Here is a 19228-nt window from a genome sequence, read left to right on the forward strand (position 1 = left end):
CGTATTTTTCCATTGTAAATAAATGGTAAGACCATTTCAGCTCTTTGTCTCTGTAATTTCACTGCATTTCATCTATATTCACATGGGCTACCTTTATCTGCCCAACCCTGTATAATAGGTACAGTATGCCTACTCTGAAATGACTCTCTGAAAGGTGACTGACAGGAGCAGCTGGAACAACAGATATTGTAATATGTTGAAGGTTTATGGGTTGCCACCAACTGTAGTCCACAGACAACACACTGGTTCCTGTATCTCATCATCATCAGTTTCGTGCAGGTTAAGCAGGTCCTGTGCATCTCCATTTCTGGCTGTCCATTGCTTCCTTCTTAATGCTGCTGTCCAGAAACTGAAATCTCTTCCTCCCTTGCCTCTTCTTCCTTTCCACAGACCCTTCAAAGACTGTTTGTATGAGCAGCTCCTTCTTTCTTATGTATGTTCAGATCCGGTTTCTTTTCCTTCTTTTCATTACATTTGCTCTTCCACTGTTCTCAGTACCACCTCATTTTTCGCTCTATCCACCCAACTTACTTTACACTTCTTCTCCATCTCCACACCTCTAAAGCCTCCAGTCTCACTCTCTCTTCCTCCCTCAGTGACCACATGTCACCACCATAAAGGAGTACACTCCATACTAAACACTTTATCAGCATTTTCCCTGGCTCGGATCTAGAAGGGGGAGGGGAGGGGGGCGGGGGGCAAATCGGGTCATCTGCCCTGGGTGGCAATCTCAGGGGGCACCAAATTCAAATTCTTGAAGCAAAAAACTTTGTTTCACAACACGCCTAGCATACAGCACACGTTGGTCTACCGATTATTCGTATGATTTTGTAACGCATCACTATTGGGTTTTGAACATTTTTGAGCAGATTCCAAGTTGATTTTGTAACAAATCATAGTTAATTTTTGAATGCATGCATAGTGTTTGTGATGTCACTGCCAGGAGAATCCCCGTCGCATCAAGAAATAACAAACTTTCCTGTAGACAGAAGGGGCTACACGAAGTGAGCCGAATAAACCCACATGGATGAATACAAGTCGCTATCTTTTTATGCAATTGACTGGGAGTGCGAATAATAAGCGTTGTTATAATTATTAGTAGGTTCATAGATTCAGACTACCATAGTGGAAATAGACGACTAACAGGAATAACAGCTAAGAAAGATTGCAGATTATCTTCTCAGTGTATCCAAGAAAATGAAAGTTTGACAGTGTATCTACTGTTTAAAAGTCCATAACTGGCAAACTCATTGATGGAGTTGTCTCATCTTTGGTAGTGTAATAGTTTGTAGTTCCGGCAATCGCAACACAAGCATTGTATTGCGTTGTTTTGCTTTATCAGATGACAGTCACCAGATAGTCAGTGTTTTGTTCTTAGTTGCACCTAGTTAGTGGAGTAAACATCGCTGGCGCAAGGCTTACATTCGAAGAAAGGAAGTGAGTTTTGAAGTGGTATTTTTAGTATGAAAACATTAATGAGGTTCAATGGTGAGCCATGGTAAGAATTGCTGTTTCGAAAAGCGTGCCGCAGTGCGTAGTTTGAAGCAGTCGCCCTCCGTTTCTGGCGGTGGCGCCGCTGTGGCAGTCGCAGCTTTGGTGTCTCCCTCTGGTGGAAAAGGGGAGAAAGGTTGCCTGTCCACGTGCGTTTAAGGGGCGCTACGAGCTCACTAGGTGGCGAGTCTGGTCAGTTGGTCAGCCGGGTCAGCATGGGGCAGTCAGTGTCTGTTGACCGGAGTGCTGGTATGTGTTAGGCCACCAGTCTGCTCGAGTTTGCTCAGGCAACGGCCATTGGCAGTTGGGTCGATCGGTTGGTCGGTCGCGCACTGGGACACGAGATGACTGGTCCGTCTTGAGCGTTGCCATGTGAGGTCGCCAATTGAGTCCAGTGGGCCGCGCTGTATAGCGAGGGGTAGTGGCTTTGCGGCCGACACGAGAGCAACAGGAGTCAACCCACGACGTCAGTCTGGCCGGTGTGAGCTGTGACGCCGTGAGACGGGAGATTGGCACGCCTTCTTGCATCTGTTGAAACGGCTGGCAGCGGACGGTTCGGGAGAGCATTTTGGGGGTGCTGCGGCAACTCTTCACCAGAAATCGCAGTTTATTAGAAGTTAAGTGACCGGAGATATGCTGTTCATTTACTTGTTAAATTCTACTTGTTTTCTTGGTCAGTCTCTCCTCCCCAGCTTGCTCGTCTGTCTCCCATCTGCATTTGTTAGGCAGTTAGTGTCTGTCTGTCTGTCGGTCTGCCATACATTAGTAGCTGCCTCTGTCATGTTTGTCGGATTCGGTGTTAACGAATTTATTGCTTAAGGTGTAAAGGCCGAATTCCTGAAATATGCTTTTATCTTGCCTATCATCTTGAGAGGTGGTATATGTGTAATGTAGAGCATGTTGGTACATTTTATGTAAAACTGCGTTTCATGGATTTTACTTAAGTGATCATTTTAGTATATGAAGTTGCCACCCTTCCACCATAAGAGTTCTTTTAAAAACAAGTTGCACTTTCGGTGGGAAATAATTTTTAATATGAGTGTTTTGTACCATTTCCATCCCTCTATTGGGTGCATAATTTATGTGTTTGTGTGAGTTGTTAAAATTTTTAGTTTAAAGTAATCTGGTGTGTTGCAGATTTGCACCAGTGCAGTCTTTCAGAGGTTGTTGCGAGCGGTCGTGACTACGGCCTTTGTTTCTATCAGTTACTCTTGGAAACTACTTCCACGCTCACATAGTGTGATTAAATGTGTTAATATTCTTGATGAATCGCCAGTAAAGAAAGTAAATTCTTTAAGAAAAGCTTTTGAAAGTAAATTCGCATTTCAAACGGCAATGGCAATGGCGAAATGAGTATCAAACAGAAGCACCGACATGTTTAATGATTCCTCGCATTCGAGATAAATTTGAAGCCGAAGGTTATGTTAAAGATGTACACAAACAACAATCTGGACGACCTGTAACAGTAACAAGTGCAGCTAACTCCCGTCGTGTGTTACAACAATTCACTCACTCACCACAGTAGTCTGTGAGACAGTGTGCCCGTGAAACTAGTGTGAGTCGGTCAAGTGTTCGGTGAATTTGGCAGAAGTAAATGTGTGGTGTGGGTTGTGTTACCAGGGCTTAATTGGGCCATTCTTCTTTGATGGCACAGTTACCTATGAGGTGTACCTTCTGAAGCTTCAGAAATCCTTTTTACCTGCCATCCAAGACTTGTATGGAGACGGAAGAGTTTACTTTCAACAAGAAGGTGCCCCAGCCCACTACCAAAATCGTGTTAGGGCGTATCTCGACGAAAATCTACCAGGAAGATGGATATGCCATAGAGGTGCTGTGGGGTATCCACCACGTTCCCCAGACCTACAGTATTTACTCGAATCTAAGCCGCACTTTTTTTCCGGTTTTTGTAATCCAAAAACCCGCCTGCAGCTTAGAATTGAGTGCAAAGTAAGCGGAAGTTCTGAAAAATGTTGGTAGGTGCCGCCACAACTAACTTCTGCCGTCAAAAATATTTAGCGCTACACAGGCTTGCTTTGCAGGCACAAAGATAAATACTGGCGCCAAAACCTTTGCGTCAGTTCTTTTAATATATATATATATAAAAGCGCTGGCAGGTCGATAGACACACAAACAAACACAAACATACACACAAAATTCTAGCTTTCGCAACCAACGGTTGCCTCGTCAGGAAAGAGGGAAGGAGAAGGAAAGACTTTCCTTCTCCTTCCCTCTTTCCTGACGAGGCAAGGAAAGACTTTCCTTCTCCTTCCCTCTTTCCTGACGAGGCAACCGTTGGTTGCGAAAGCTAGAATTTTGTGTGTATGTTTGTGTTTGTTTGTGTGTCTATCGACCTGCCAGCGCTTTTGTTTGGTAAGTCTCATCATCTTTCTTTTTAAATATATTTTGCCCACGTGGAATGTTTCCCTCTATTATATTCATATATATATATATATATATATATATATATATATATGATGCCTGCTTGTGTCTGTATATGTGTGGATGGATATGTGTGTGTGTGCGAGTGTATACCCGTCCTTTTTTCCCCATAAGGTAAGTCTTTCCGCTCCCGGGACTGGAATGACTCCTTACCCTCTCCCTTAAAACCCACATCTTTTCATCTTTCCCTCTCCTTCCCTCTTTCCTGATGAGGCAACAGTTTGTTGCGAAAGCTTGAATTTTGTGTGTATGTTTGTGTTCGTTTGTGTGTCTGTCGACCTGCCAGCACTTTCATTTGGTAAGTCACATCATCTTTGTTTTAATGTGTGTGTGTGTGTATATATATATATATATATATATATATATATATATATATAAAACGGGGGGGGGGGGGGGGGGGCGCTTGGAAGACGAGCTTTTTTCTCCGCCCCGAGTTTCGACCACAGCATTTTCATACACTATCCAACGAAACAACAAAGTAAATACAAATTCTGTATTGTTCATCTTCGAATGTAGCAGCATTTCAATGTACTACGAAAATCTGACTGGCACGACTGTTTGGGGTTTTTGCCAATATGGCTAACTCCATGTTCTGAATTTTTTTTTTACCTGTGAGAAGAGATGGTTGCTAATAGGAACTTTTATGAATTGTGAATCACATGCAGTATTCTCTTCACCATAAGAATAATACGAATATAAACATTTTGCGATGTATTCTTTCGTGTTTCCTGCTATCCCATTTAAATCCTATCTGCCTAATAAACTACAAAACTAGAGCGAGACAACAGCAAACGCGGAAGAATATACATATCATGTCATGTTTATATTCGTATTATTCTTATGGCTAATAGTAATACAGTCAGAAATGAAGCACGGCAATTGACTAGATTTTTAAATGTAAGATGACTAATTTCTGTGCAGAATGTAATATAATGTATGTACTAAAGCAGCGTCTGCAAAGATTTTCAAACGGGGAAAAATTTTCGCTAAACTCCCGTTCAGAACATCTTCTATCATACGCAGTCTATTATTTGGTTTTTGTTGATCATTATCAAAGAAAGCAGCAGTGTAAGTAACAACAAATAGCAGTCTCTTGCCATTGTTTTGCTAGCACGCAGAAAAGCAAGCCATGCCGCGAGTGGCGACAGGCCGTGAACACGCACTATCAGAATGCGACAAACAATGCATGACACAGTACAATAATGCATTTTCAGCTTAGAGTGACGTAAACACCTATAACAAAGAGAACGGCACTTATCAGATCAAAGAAAAATAAGCAATCAATTCAAACCAGACGAAGCACGTGAAAAAGGAAGGGTACCCGTATCAATACGGACGGAGCGCCTGCCGCATAGCAATGGCTACCTGGTAAAGCTTAACTGCTAAGCTTACGACTCAAACCAAACTACTGTAGCTGTAACGTCATTCATTCTACCTAAATTGTGTCTCATATTAAAATGGACCAACTTTGTTTCGATTTGGAGGTGTGGCCTAAAACTTTTCTCTCCTCTTGAATTTCGAGTCTGAAATTTCAGGTGCGGCTTAGATTCGGGAAATTTTTTTTCCCTTGAATTTGAGTCTCATTTTTCAGGTGTGGCTTAGATTCGAGTAAATACGGTAACTCCTCTGGACTTTTAATTGTGGGGAACACTAATGGACGTTGTTTATCGACAAAAGCCACGCACTTGTCTATCGCATCAGTTACTACTACTGGCCCTCTCACTGAAGGTCTACATACAGAGAGCGTACAGTATGTCCTACTGTGTAGCATTATATCTGGCTAACAGGAAAGAAAAAACATAACAGAACACTGCAACTTAAAGAAGCATCAGTGTAACAAGCAGACAGATAAAGGTTACTACCCGTATACATCGGAAAAAGCTTAACTTACCGCACTGTGGACGAAGAGGTGCATGCGAGACTTTGGGTAGTCCTGCGCAGCAAATTTTTCGAAGAATTCCTCCAGGAAAGGCGTCGCTTGTTCCACAAATATGGCTGCCATCACTGTGGGGTGTGCTTTGGGCTGAAACACACGAATGACACTTTCACTTTAATGATTTTAGCTCAAGCGACAGACGCATGTACATTAGTGTTGATGACAGACAGGTTTTTTCCCCGTTTACAGCTTTCGGTCCATGTCAGTCGCAGACTCAGAGCTGCAGAGATGGGGATGATGGAGTTCCAAACAGCCGACACCTGCAGCCTCATGGCAGCGTTGCTTCCTTTGATCCCAATTTAGGCATGTTTTGATACATTTCAGATATTGATAATCTATTTTCACTCTACTGAATAGCTCCTATGGCCAAAAAAATAGCTAACTGGTTTTATTTTATTTTAACCTTCTCATTCAAAGAGATGCAGCTGTCAAATTCTGTGCCCCCCCCCCCCCCCCCAAACCAATTGGCGCAGTTAGTTTCAAAGTGGCGGTTCTTGATGAGTTCTGCTGCTTCTTATTGTCCTCAAGTTACCACAGTGTCAGCCATAACCTCAATACTAAAATTCATTGTAGACACAAATATTTTATGAGCAACATAAATTAAACTAAATGTAATAATCCCAATCCCAGTGAAGGGGTGAATATTACTGGACTATCAATTTAATGAGCCATACTTCTGAAATGCTGACACAACTTAATTACAGAAGAATGGAAAAATGGTAGAACCTGACCCCAGGGAAGATCAGTTTGAGTTCAGGAGAAATGCAGGAACATATGAGGCAATACTAATTCTACGTCTTATCTTAAAGGATATGTTAAAGAAAGACAAACCTACATTTATAGCATTTTTAGACTTAGAGGAAGCTTTTGACACTGTGTGGTGGTTCACCACATAATGTGATGAAAAATATATTGAATAAGTTTGCAAATATACCAAAACTGATGTCATAACAAAATAAATATTATCGCAGAAAAATCACAAAGACTCTGTAATCAATTAATATGATCTGAGAATGTAATTGCAATCTCTGTTCCTTTTGAAAAACGATCCCTCTCTCTTCCCTTTTGTTTCTTGATAGCGCAAGGAGCCATTTTATGACGAGGCATGAAAACGTGTAAGTTTCATGTAATATTTAGCCTAAATATAATCAAATATTATCTAAAAGTGTCACTAATGTTTTTCTGTAACAACTCCTATGTTCATGAAGTCAAATATTTCAATACTTTATGCAAATCAGGAAAAAGAAAACTGGCGTTCTACGGATCGGAGTGTGGAATGTCAGATCCCTTAATCGGGCAGGTAGGTTAGAAAGTTTAAAAAGGGAAATGGATAGGGTAAAGTTACATATAGTGGGAATTAGTGAAGTTCGGTGGCAGGAGGAACAAGACTTTTGGTCAGGTGAATACAGGGTTGTAAACAAAAAATCAAATAGGGGTAATGCAGAAGTAGGTTTAACAATGAATAAAAAAATAGAAGTGTGGGTAAGCTACTACAAACAGCATAGTGAAGGCATTATTGTGGCCAAGATAAACACGAAGCCCATGCCTACTACAGTAGTACAAGTTTATATGCCATCTAGCTCTGCAGATGATGAAGAAATTGATGAAATGTATGATGAGATAAAAGAAATTATTCAGGTAGTGAAGGGAGACAAAAATTTAATAGTGATGGGTGACTGGAATTTGTGAGTAGGAAAGGGGAGAGAAGGAAACATAGTAGGTGAATATGGATTGGGGGTAAGAAATGAAGGAGGAAGCCGCCTGGTAGGAGTTTGCACAGAGCGTAACTTAATCATAGCTAACACTTGGTCCAAGAATCATGAAAGAAGGTTGTATACATGGAAGAATCCTGGAGATACTAGAAGGTATCAGATAGATTATATAATGGTAAGACAGAGATTTAGGAACCAGGTTTTAAATTGTAAGACATTTCCAGGAGCAGATGTGACTTCTGACCACAATCTATTGGTTATGAACTGTAGATTAAAACTTAAGAAACTGCAAAAAGGTGGGAATTTAAGGAGATGGGACCTGGATAAACTGACTAAACCAGAGGTTGTAGAGTGTTTCAGGGAGAGCATAAGGGAACAATTGACAGGAATGGGGGAAAGAAGTACAGTAGAAGAAGAATGGGTAGCTCTGAGGGATGAAGTAGTGAAGGCAGCGGAGGATCAAGTAGGTAAAAAGACGAGAGTTAGTAGAAATCCTTGGGTAACAGGAGAAATATTGAATTTAATTGATGAGAGGAGAAAATATAAAAATGCAGTAAATGAAGCAGGCAAAAAGGAATACAAACATCTCAAAAATGAGGTCGACAAGAAGTGCAAAATAGCTAAGCAGGGATGGCTAGAGGACAAATGTAAGGATGTAGAGGCTTATCTCACGAGGGGTAAGATAGATACTGCCTACAGAAAAATTAAAGAGAACCCCTTGTATGAATATCAAGAGCTCAGATGGAAACCCAGTTTTAAGCAAAGAAGGGAAAGCAGAAAGGTGGAAGGTGTATATAGAGGGTCTATACAAGGGTGATGTACTTGAGGATAGTATTATGGAAACAGAAGAGGATGTAGATGAAGATGAAATGAGAGATACAATACTGCGTGAAGAGTTTGACTGAGCACTGAAAGACCTGAGTCGAAACTTTTAAGTGTTACAGGGTTTAGGTTAGCACCTCACTTTTGTAGATCAGAAATGGAGAAAGGAGGAGTTGCCACATTCATCAGGAACTGTCATAAATTTAAGAACATAGACATTCATAAATTTTGCCTAGAACAGCATATGGAAGCATGTGCAACAGAATTAGATTTTCACAAAAAATCTTTCATAATATTAAGTGTATATCGAGCACCTGCAGGTAACTTTAATCTGTTTGTAAACCACCTTGAAGCTGTACTGGCCCATTTAACAACCAAAAACAAAGAAATAGTGGTTGCTGGTGATTTCAATGTAGATTTCCTTAAAGACTCTCCCAATAAGAACTTATTTGAGTTAGTAACACTATCATTCAACTTAATTCCCACAGTAAAGTTCCCCACTAGGATAGCCACTTGTTCACAAACAGCCATTGATAATATCTTTATAGAAAAGTCAAATGAACAAAATTATATTACAAAACCAATAGTCAATGGCCTCTCAGACCATGACATGCAGTTCCTTCTGTTAAATGTTAATACTGAACAGGATATAAAATCTGTTAAATCTGAGCTCAAGAGGGTAATCAGTAAGCCAAAAATTGATTATTTTAGGACACTCCTCAGAGACATTCACTGGACTGATGTTTACAGTGCTCATGGCATGAATGAAAAATATAACATTTTTGCTAATAAAGTGCTTACCTTATTCGAACACTGCTTTCCCCCAAAACTTACCAAGGTTAGAGCAAAGTCTACAAAGAAGCCATGGATTACTCGAGGAATAGGGGTATCTTGTAAAACCAAAAGAAAACTGTATCTGTCAATCCGAAACATTTCCAATGTTGATGCTATAGCACATTATAAGAAATACTGCAAAATATTAAAGACTGTAATACAGATGTCAAAGCAAATATATTACAAGGAAAAGATAGTCATATCAGATAACAAAATAAAGACAATATGGGATATAGTGAAGGAGGAGACCGGTAGAACCAGACATGAAGAGGAACAAATAGCATTAAGAGTAAATGATGCATTGGTGACAGATGTGTATAGTGTTGCAGAACTTTTTAACAAACATTTTATAACTGTTACTGAAAAGATGGGGTTGTCAGGTTCGGTAGATGCTGCTATGGATTACCTTAGACCAGACATTTCAAGTAACTTCCATAATATGAATTTGACCCTCACTACCCCAATGGAAATAATGTCCATCATAAAATCTTTAAAATCAAAAACATCTAGTGGGTATGATGAAATATCAACAAAGTTAATTAAAGAATGTGATTCTGAGCTAAGTAACATATTAAGCTATCTGTGTAACCAGTCGTTTATCAGTGGAATATTTCCTGAATGGCTGAAATATGCTGAAGTTAAGCCACTGTTTAAGAAGGGAGATAAAGAAATAGCATCAAATTTCCGTCCAATTTCACTGTTGCCAGCATTCTCAAAAATTTTCGAAAAAGTAATGTACAGTCGTCTTTATAACCATCTTATCTCAAATAACATACTGTCAAAGTCACAGTTTGGATTTCTAAAAGGTTCTGATATTGAGAAGGCTATCTACACTTACAGTGAAAATGTACTTAATTCATTAGACAAAAGATTGCAGGCAACTGGTATATTTTGTGATCTGTCAAAGGCATTTGACTGTGTAAATCACAATATCCTTTTAAGTAAACTAGAATATTATAGTGTAACAGGAAATGCTGCAAAATGGTTCAAATCTTATATCTCTGGCAGGAAACAAAGGGTGTTATTAGGAAAGAGACATGTATCAAGCTATCAGGCATCATCCAACTGGGAACTAATTACATGTGGGGTCCCACAAGGTCCCATTTTGGGGCCCTTACTTTTTCTTGTGTATATCAATGACCTTTCATCAGTAACATTACCAGATGCCAAGTTTGTTTTGTTTGCTGATGATACAAACATTGCAATAAATAGCAAATCAAGTGTAGTCTTAGAAAGATCAGCCAATAAAATATTTGCGGACATTAATCACTGGTTCCTAGCCAATTCTTTGTCACTAAACTTTGAAAAAACACACTACATGCAGTTCAGAACTTGTAAGGGGTGTCCCAAGAGTATATGTCTAACATACGATGACAAGAAGATAGAAGAAGTGGACAGTGTTAAATTCTTGGGATTACAGCTTGATAATAAATTCAACTGGGTGGAGCACACCACAGAACTGCTGAAGCGTCTTAACAAATCTCTGTTTGCAATGCGAATTTTGTCAGACATAGGGGATATAAAAATGAAAAAGCTGGCGTACTATGCTTACTTTCATTCCATAATGTCATATGGGATTATTTTTTGGGGTAATTCATCAAGCCAAGCTAAAGTTTTCCGGGCACAAAAACGTGCAGTAAGAATTATATGTGGTGTGAACTCAAGAACATCCTGCAGAAGCCTGTTTAGGGAACTAGGGATACTAACTACAGCTTCCCAATATATTTATTCCTTAATGAAATTTGTCATTAAAAATATATCACTTTTTCAAACCAACAGCTCAATTCATGGAATCAATACTAGAAATAAGAATAATCTTCACAAGGATTTAAAGTCACTTAGTCTTGTACAAAAAGGTGTGCATTATTCAGGAACACACATTTTCAATAACTTGCCAGCAGCCATAAAAAGCTTAACAACCAATGAAATTCAGTTTAAGAGAAGCCTAAAGGATTTATTGGTGGCCAACTCCTTCTACTCCATTGATGAATTTCTTAGTAAAACCAACTGATTTGTATATAAGTACAACATAACTTCTGCACAATTTCAGTGCAGTAATGTGTTCACTGAAAATTTGCGTGTGTGTGTGTGTGTGCTTGTGTGTGTGTAAGTATAATCTAACTTCTGCACCATTTCAGTGCAGTAATGTGTTCATTGTAAATAAGTATTACAGTAGTTGTATTACATGTTTCTTACCTTATAAATAAATAAAAAACTTTTTTATTTTAAATTCAGTGCAATAGTATTTGTAAAATGACTCTTAGTGTTCATTAAAAAATGACGATCATTCCACTTGGGACCTGTGGAATGGTACATTAGCTTATTTGTTTTAGTTGTAAATATTTGTCATGTATTGTTGTTTTTCTGACATGTTCCACATCCTGGAGGACCTCCTCACTACGGACCAATTGGAATGAAAGTAAATGTAATCTAATCTAATCTAAGAAACAAGGCCCCGTGAGTAGACAACATTCCATTAGAACTACTGACAGCCTTGGGAGAGCCAGTCCTGACAGAACTCTTACCATCTGGTGAGCAAGATGTATGAGACAGGCGAAATACCCTCAGACTTCAAGAAGAACATAATAATTCCAATCCCAAAGAAAGCGGGTGTTGACAGATGTGAAAATTACCGAACTATCAGTTTAATAAGCCACGGCTGCAAAATACTAACGTGAATTCTTTACAGACGAATGGAAAAGCTGGTAGAAGCCGACCTCGGCGAAGATCAGTTTGGATGCCGTAGAAATATTGGAACACGTGAGGCAATACTGACCCTACGACTTATCTTAGAAGAAAGATTAAGGAAAGGCAAACCTATGTTTCTAGCATTTGTAGACTTAAAGAAAGCTTTTGACAATGTTGACTGGAATACTCTCTTTCAAATTCTGAAGGCGGCAGGGGTAAAATACAGGGAGCGAAAGGCTATTTACAATTTGTACAGAAACCAGATGGCAGTTATAAGAGTCGATGGACATGAGAGGGAAGCAGCAGTTGGGAAGGGAGTGAGACAGGGTTGTAGCCTCTCCCTGATACTATTCAATGTGTATATTGAGCAAGCAGTAAAGGAAACAAAATAAAAATTCGGAGTAGGAATTAAAATCCATGGAGAAGAAATAAAAACTTTGAGGTTCGCCGATGACATTGTAATTCTGCCAGAGACAGCAAAGAGCAGGTGAACGGAATGGACAGTGTCTTGAAAGGAGGATATAAAATGAACATCAACAAAAGCAAAACGAGGATAATGGAAAGTGGTCGAGTTAACTCGGGTGATGCTGAGGGAATTAGATTAGGAAATGAGAGACTTACAGTAGTAAAGGAGTTTTGCCATTTGGGGAGCAAAATAACTGATGATGGTCGAATTAGAGAGGTTATAAAATGTAGACTGCCAATGGCAAGGAAAGCATTTCTGAAGAAGAGAAATTTGTTAACATCGAGTATAGATTTAAGTATCAGGAAGTCGTTTCTGAAAGTATTTGTATGGAGTTTAGCTGTGCCTGGAAGTGAAACATGGACGATAAATAGTTTGGACAAGAAGAGAATAGAAGCTTTCGAAATGTGGTGTTACAGAAGAATGCTGGAGATTAGATGGATAGATCACATAATTAATGAGGAGGTATTGAATAGGATTGGGGAGAAGAGAAGTTTGTGGCACAACTTGACAATAAGAAGGGACCGGTTTGTAGGACATGTTCTGAGGCATCGAGGGATCACCAGTTTAGTATTGGAGGGCAGCGTGGAGGGTAAAAATCGTAGAGGGAGACCAAGAGATGCATACACTAAGCAGATTCAGAAGGATGTAGGCTGCAGTAGGTACTGTGAGATGAAGAAGGTTGCACAGGATAGGGTAGCATGGAGAGCTGCATCAAACCAGTCTCAGGACTGAAGACCACAACAACAACAACATGACTGGCAAGTAACAGTGTAACACCTGTGTGAAAGGCACATAGGTGAACACGTTAACAGCTTTGAGAGGCTCGCAGTTGTGAGAGTAAATCAGCAACACATACACTATGTGATCAAAAATATCCGCACACCTGGCTGAAAACGACTTACAAGTTTGTGGCGTCCTCCATCAGTAATGTTGGAATTCAGTATGGTATCGGCCCACCCTTACTCTTGATGACAGCGCACACTCTTGCAGGCGTACGTTCAATCAGCTGCCGGAAGATTTCTTGGGAAATGGCAGCCCATTCTTCATGGAGTGCTGCACTGAGGAGAAGTATCGATGCCAGTCGGTAAGGCCTGGGACGAAGTCGGAGTTCCAAAACATCCCAAAGGTGTTCTATAGAATTCAGGTCAGGACTCTGTGCAGGCCAGTCCATTACAGGGATGTTATTCTCGTGTAACCACTCCACCACAGGCTGTCCATAATGGACAGCCACTCGATCATGTTGAAAGATACCATAGCCATCCCCAAATTGCTCTTCAACAGTGGGAAGCAAGAAGATGCTTAAAACATCAATGTAGGTCTGTGCTGTGATGGTGCCACGCAAAACTACAAGGCACGCAAGCCCCCTCCATGTAAAACACGACCACACCATAACACCACAGCCTCCAAATTTTATTGTTGGCACAACACACGCTGGCAGATGATGTTCACCGGGCATTCGCCATGCCCACACCCTGCCATTGGATCACCACACTGTGCACCGTGAATCATCACTCCACACAACGTTTCTCCACTGTTCAGTCGTACAATGTTTACGCTCCTTACACCAAGCGAGGCGTCGATTGCCATTTACCAGTGTGATGTGTGGTTTATGAGCAGCCACTTGACCATGAAATCGTAATTTTCTTACCTCCTGTCTAACTGTCATAGTATCTGCAGTGGATCCTGATGCAGTTTGGAATTCCTGTGTGATGGTCTGGATAGATGTCTGCCTATAACACATTACGACCCTGTTCAACTGTCAGCGGACTCTGTCAGTCAACAAATGAGGTCGACTCGTACGCTTTTGTGCTGTACGTGTCCCTTCACATTTCCACTTCACTATCACATCGGGAACAGTGGACCTAGTGATGTTTAGGAGTGTGGAAATCTTGTGTTCTACGGAGCACCCCATTCTGCTCTCTCACGATGTCTAATGACTACCGAGGCTGCTGATATGGAGTACCTGGCAGTAGGTGGCAGCACAATGCAACTAATATCAAAAACATATGTTGTTGGCTGTGTCCGGATAGTTTTCATCATATAGTAGTGTATGTGCAAACTATCCACAAAAACAGTTCTCTGAACAGTTCCGATTTAACTACTGGATTTGGTTTACCAGCTGATTCTTTCAATGATTGGATTTTATTCAAAACATTATCAAGGGCACTGATCCTTTTATTATTCTACTACTGTCTAATCCCATTACTGTGTTCACTGATTAGACTGCCACAGCACTAAGACGTTGTTCTTAAGCTTACGTACGGAGATAGTGGTGTGTATAAGATGTGTGAATATGAAACTGGTCCTGTTTATCGTATTCTTTACAGTGTTACGAAATATGGGAAGAGATATTTCACTGCATAAACTGAATAATGTACATCAATTGCACAATCCCTGAAAACAGCTTCAGTATTCAAATAATTGGTATATGCTGGGGTCAGCCAGATATTAAAGTGACAGAAGAGAGAGCTGCTGATGGCTGGGTTTATTGGGGGGGGGGGGGGGGGGGGGATTAAAAAATTAAAAAAAAAAAATGCATTTTTGGCGCTGGTCGGGTGAGACATGAGCCATTTGTGTTAGCACAGTTTTCAGGCAGCAGCTGGTGCAGAACGGTTAATGTAGACAAGACTGTATACAGAAACATTTTTTATCATTAAGTTTTGTGTTACTCATACTGCAAATAAACTGAAACAATGCTCAGTATGTTGTATTTATTAGTATTTTCAGAAAAGGCATGAAGATGAAAGGTGAAGAAAAATTTGAGGTTCTAAATAAATATCCAGGAAGTGATTACAATGCATAGATGAGAACTTCTTACATAAAATGAAATATTTTTATTTTCAGTTGACAATATACAAATGCTAGGGTGATATTCATCATAAAAACAAGAAGCAGTAATTTTCTCGACATCCTGCACACATTTTTTAATACATGGTTTACATTCCTAAACGGTTCTCTCTCAATGGACAGTTTGGTAGCAAATTGCACACAACAAAAGGTCCTGTGTACTTTAATTGCAATCAGTTCTCAGGAAGATATTTGCAGAGCCCTCATGGGCACTGTATTTCACAATACCTTCCCTGAAATTTATTTGCAATCGCAAATTTTCCTTTGCCTTTCCTTTTCATGTCTTTTATGAAAATATTAACAAACACAATACAGGGTGATTCAAAAAAGAAATAACAGATTTCAAGTGTTTGGAAATTAGCTGTGGACACAAAGGAAAAGCTCACGAAAATGTTGAGAGTATCCGAGATGGGATGATACGGAGCCCCCCTCAAAGTCCACAAGACAGCCACTCCAGGGGCTTCAGCTCCCTAAAACAATGATGTGGCGTGTTCTGAAATGACGCTTGCATATGAAGCCTTACAAGTTGCTGTTAATGCAGCAATTGCATGTCGACAACCGTAACGGAAGGTACAAATTTTACACTTCATTACTAAAGGATATGGTAGAGGACACGTTTTCCCAACAGCACAGCTTTCCAAACGAACTAACATTTTGTCTATCAGGTAAACTAAGCCACCATAATGTAATAATTTGGCGGTCACAAAATCCTGGCACCGTCACTGAACATCAGAAAGATTCATTGAAAATGAATGCATTTTGTGTCATTTATGTTCACAAAGTCAATGGAACTTTCTTTTCTGCGGAGGAAACTTCGTCAGGAACTTCGTACCTGAACGGGCTGCAAAACTGGTTGTTTCCTGAACTTTACGAAGATTAGAATGATTTCATTTTTATGCCCGGCGGTGCCCCGCCTCTATTTAACCTCGAGGTGCGGCGTTTATTTAACGAGACCATCCCACAACACTAGATTCGAAGAGGTAGACTACACAACGTTATTCATCGCTTTTGGCCTGCCAGACCTTACACCTTACAATTTCTTTCTGTGGGGGTACATAAATAACCGAGTCTTCGTCCAACCTATTGCAGCTTCCCTTAGAGATCTGAAAAATCAAACTGGTGAAGCTGTCGATTCAATGAACGGGGATATGTTGATTTGAGGGTGGAATGGAATGGACTACCGTTTCAATGTTTCTTGAGCAATGCATGGTGCTCATGTTGAGGGTGTGGTATGATGTCTGTGTGAACACACAACTTTCAACTTTCCTCTATCCAGATCCAGTGACGTGCACAATGGTTTCTGCCTTTCACAGTTTGTCTGTAGCAAACAACTGCAATGTTCTTTCTTTATGAACCACCCTGTATAATGAGCATTATTTCAGTTTATATGCAGTCTAGGTAATGTCAAATAAAATAAAATAAAATAAAATAAGCACACAACTCTCACAGTATCATTCTATACTCATTGCACTGCACCAACCTCATGTGTAAGCTATGCAAACGTAAATGACTTGTGCCCTGCCTAACCCACACCAAAAGTGCTATCTTTTCTAAGCACTGAGCAATCTTGAGTTCCCTCTTCTGTCACTTTCATTTCTGTATATACAGGGTGATTCAAAAAGAATACTACAACTTTAAAAATGTGTATTTAATGAAAGAAACATAATATAAACTTCTGTTATACATCATTACAAAGAGTATTTAAAAAGGGTTTTTTTCACTCAAAAACAAGTTCATAGATGTTCAATATGGCCCCCTCCAGACACTCGAGCAATATCAACCCGATACTCCAACTCGTTCCACACTCTCTGTAGCATATCAGGCGTAACAGTTTGGATAGCTGCTGTTATTTCTCGTTTCAAATCATCAATGGTGGCTGGGAGAGGTGGCCGAAACACCATATCCTTAACATACCCCCATAAGAAAAAATCGCAGGGGGTAAGATCAGGGCTTCTTGGAGGCCAGTGATGAAGTGCTCTGTCACGGGCTGCCTGGCGGCCGATCCATCGCCTCGGGTAGTTGACGTTCAGGTAGTTACGGACAGATAAGTGCCAATGTGGTGGCGCTCCATCCTGCTGAAATATGAATTGTTGTGCTTCTTGTTCGAGCTGAGGGAACAGCCAATTCTCTAACATCTCCAGATACTGTAGGCCAGAACTTTTCCCTTTGCACAAACACTCATTCTCTGTAAACTGTTTATACCAACGTTTAATGCACCACCTATCAGGAGGTTTAACACCATACTTCGTTCGAAATGCACGCTGAACAACTGTCGTCGATTCACTTCTGCCGTACTCAATAACACAAAAAGCTTTGTGTTGAGCGGTCGCCATCTTAGCACCAACTGACGCTGACGCCTAGTCAACAGCGGCTCAAGCGAACAAATGTACAACTAAATGAAACTTTATAGCTCCCTTAATTCCCCGACAGATAGTGCTTAGCTCTGCCTTTTGTCGTTGCAGAGTTTTAAATTCCTAAAGTTGTGGTATTCTTTTTGAATCACCCTGTACTTTCATTCTGTATATACCAATTATTTCCCACAAAATCTGTGATGACAAGTAGGTGCGGTCCCTCGTGAGACGCCAAACTGTGAGGCTCTGAGGAGTTGACTGGATATGCAGGTAGGGGACCGATATGTACGCTCGAGACAAGGAAAAACAAATAAGAACTGTAACACACTGTGTGAGAGTGGCTCAGATCCCGTGTACTGGTCACAACTCACCTTCTTTCCATCCAGAGACAGGGTGTTGTCCCAGCAGGCGACGCAGCCCTCTTCGGGATGCCAGGCACCTGCCAGGTAGTTGCCCAGTGTGTTGAGCAGCACCTTGCTGCGGCCGTTCCCGTGCACCGCCAGCGGCACCGTGTTGTACGCCGTGTTCTGCAGGTACGAGCGGTGGCCCTTGAACCTCAGCTCCACGTCTCCTGTGGGGTCACAACAGCCACGTTCAGAACACTCGCTTGTTAACACAGCGCCTCCTGTACACCACATCGTGAAGGAGCAACTTCGGTGACACACGACAAGTCGAGGTTTACATCAGTGGCAGAAGCGAGTACAACGGTTAGTAATGTAATCGATCACCTGATACACTAGGAATCCTTCGATACTTGCAGGTATCAGTATCTTTCCAGAATGAGATTTTCACTCTGCAGCGGAGTGTGCGCTGATATGAAACTTCCTGGCAGATTAAAACTGAGTGCCCGACCGAGACTCGAACTCGGGACCTTTGCCTTTCGCGGGCAAGTGCTCTAGTGGTAGAGCACTTGGCCGCGAAAGGCAAAGGTCCCGAGTTCGAGTCTCGGTCGGGCACACAGTTTTAATCTGCCAGGAAGTTTCATCAGTATCTTTGTTTACATAAAAATACAATCAAACAATGGAAAATCCAGGATGGAATGTAACCATACCAGAGAAGGAAAGTTGCTACTCACCGTATAGTGTAGATGCCGAGTTGCGATAGGCACAACAAAAAGATACACGCAATCACAGCTTTCGGCCATTAAGGCCTTTGTCAGCAGTACACACATGCACACGCAACTTGGACACACATCTGCAGTCTCAGAGAGCTCAAACTACACTGCGAGCAGCAGCACCAGTGCCTGATGGGAGTGGCGACTGGGTGGGGATAAGGAGGAGGCTGGGGCGTGGAGGGGGAGGGGTAGTATGGTGGGAGTGGCGGACAGTCAACTGTTGGAGTTTAGACGGAGGGTAGGAGAGAAGGTGCGGAGGGGGGAGGGGGTAAGTAGCGGAAACGAGAGAAATAAAAAGAAATTGAAAGACTGGGTGTGGTGGTGAAATGACGGTTGTGTAATGTTGGAATGGGACCAGGGAGGGGGCTGGATGGGTTGAGGACAGCGACTAACGAAGGTTAAGGCCAGGAGGGTTACGGGAACGTAGGATGTATTGCAGGGAAAGTTCCCACCTGCACAATTCAGAAGAGCTGGTGTTGGTGGGAAGGATCTGTATGGCACAGCCTGTGAAGCAGTTATTGAGACGAG

General features: G+C 41.1%; 1 protein-coding gene across 1 annotated transcript in view; it reads right to left on the reverse strand.

Annotated features, from left to right (window-relative positions):
* The window catches only part of LOC126108948 (procollagen-lysine,2-oxoglutarate 5-dioxygenase), a 466456-nt gene that overhangs the window by 281535 nt on the left and 165693 nt on the right, over positions 1-19228 (reverse strand). The window contains exons 6-7 of the mRNA XM_049914331.1: positions 17958-18157; positions 5822-5953 (exon numbers count right to left, since the gene is read on the reverse strand). Coding sequence (XP_049770288.1) covers positions 5822-5953; positions 17958-18157 — 332 coding nt within the window. The remainder of the gene's footprint in view (positions 1-5821; positions 5954-17957; positions 18158-19228) is intronic.

The sequence above is a fragment of the Schistocerca cancellata genome, chromosome 11, assembly GCF_023864275.1.
Source record: "Schistocerca cancellata isolate TAMUIC-IGC-003103 chromosome 11, iqSchCanc2.1, whole genome shotgun sequence".
In the NCBI taxonomy this organism is placed as follows: domain Eukaryota; kingdom Metazoa; phylum Arthropoda; class Insecta; order Orthoptera; family Acrididae; genus Schistocerca; species Schistocerca cancellata.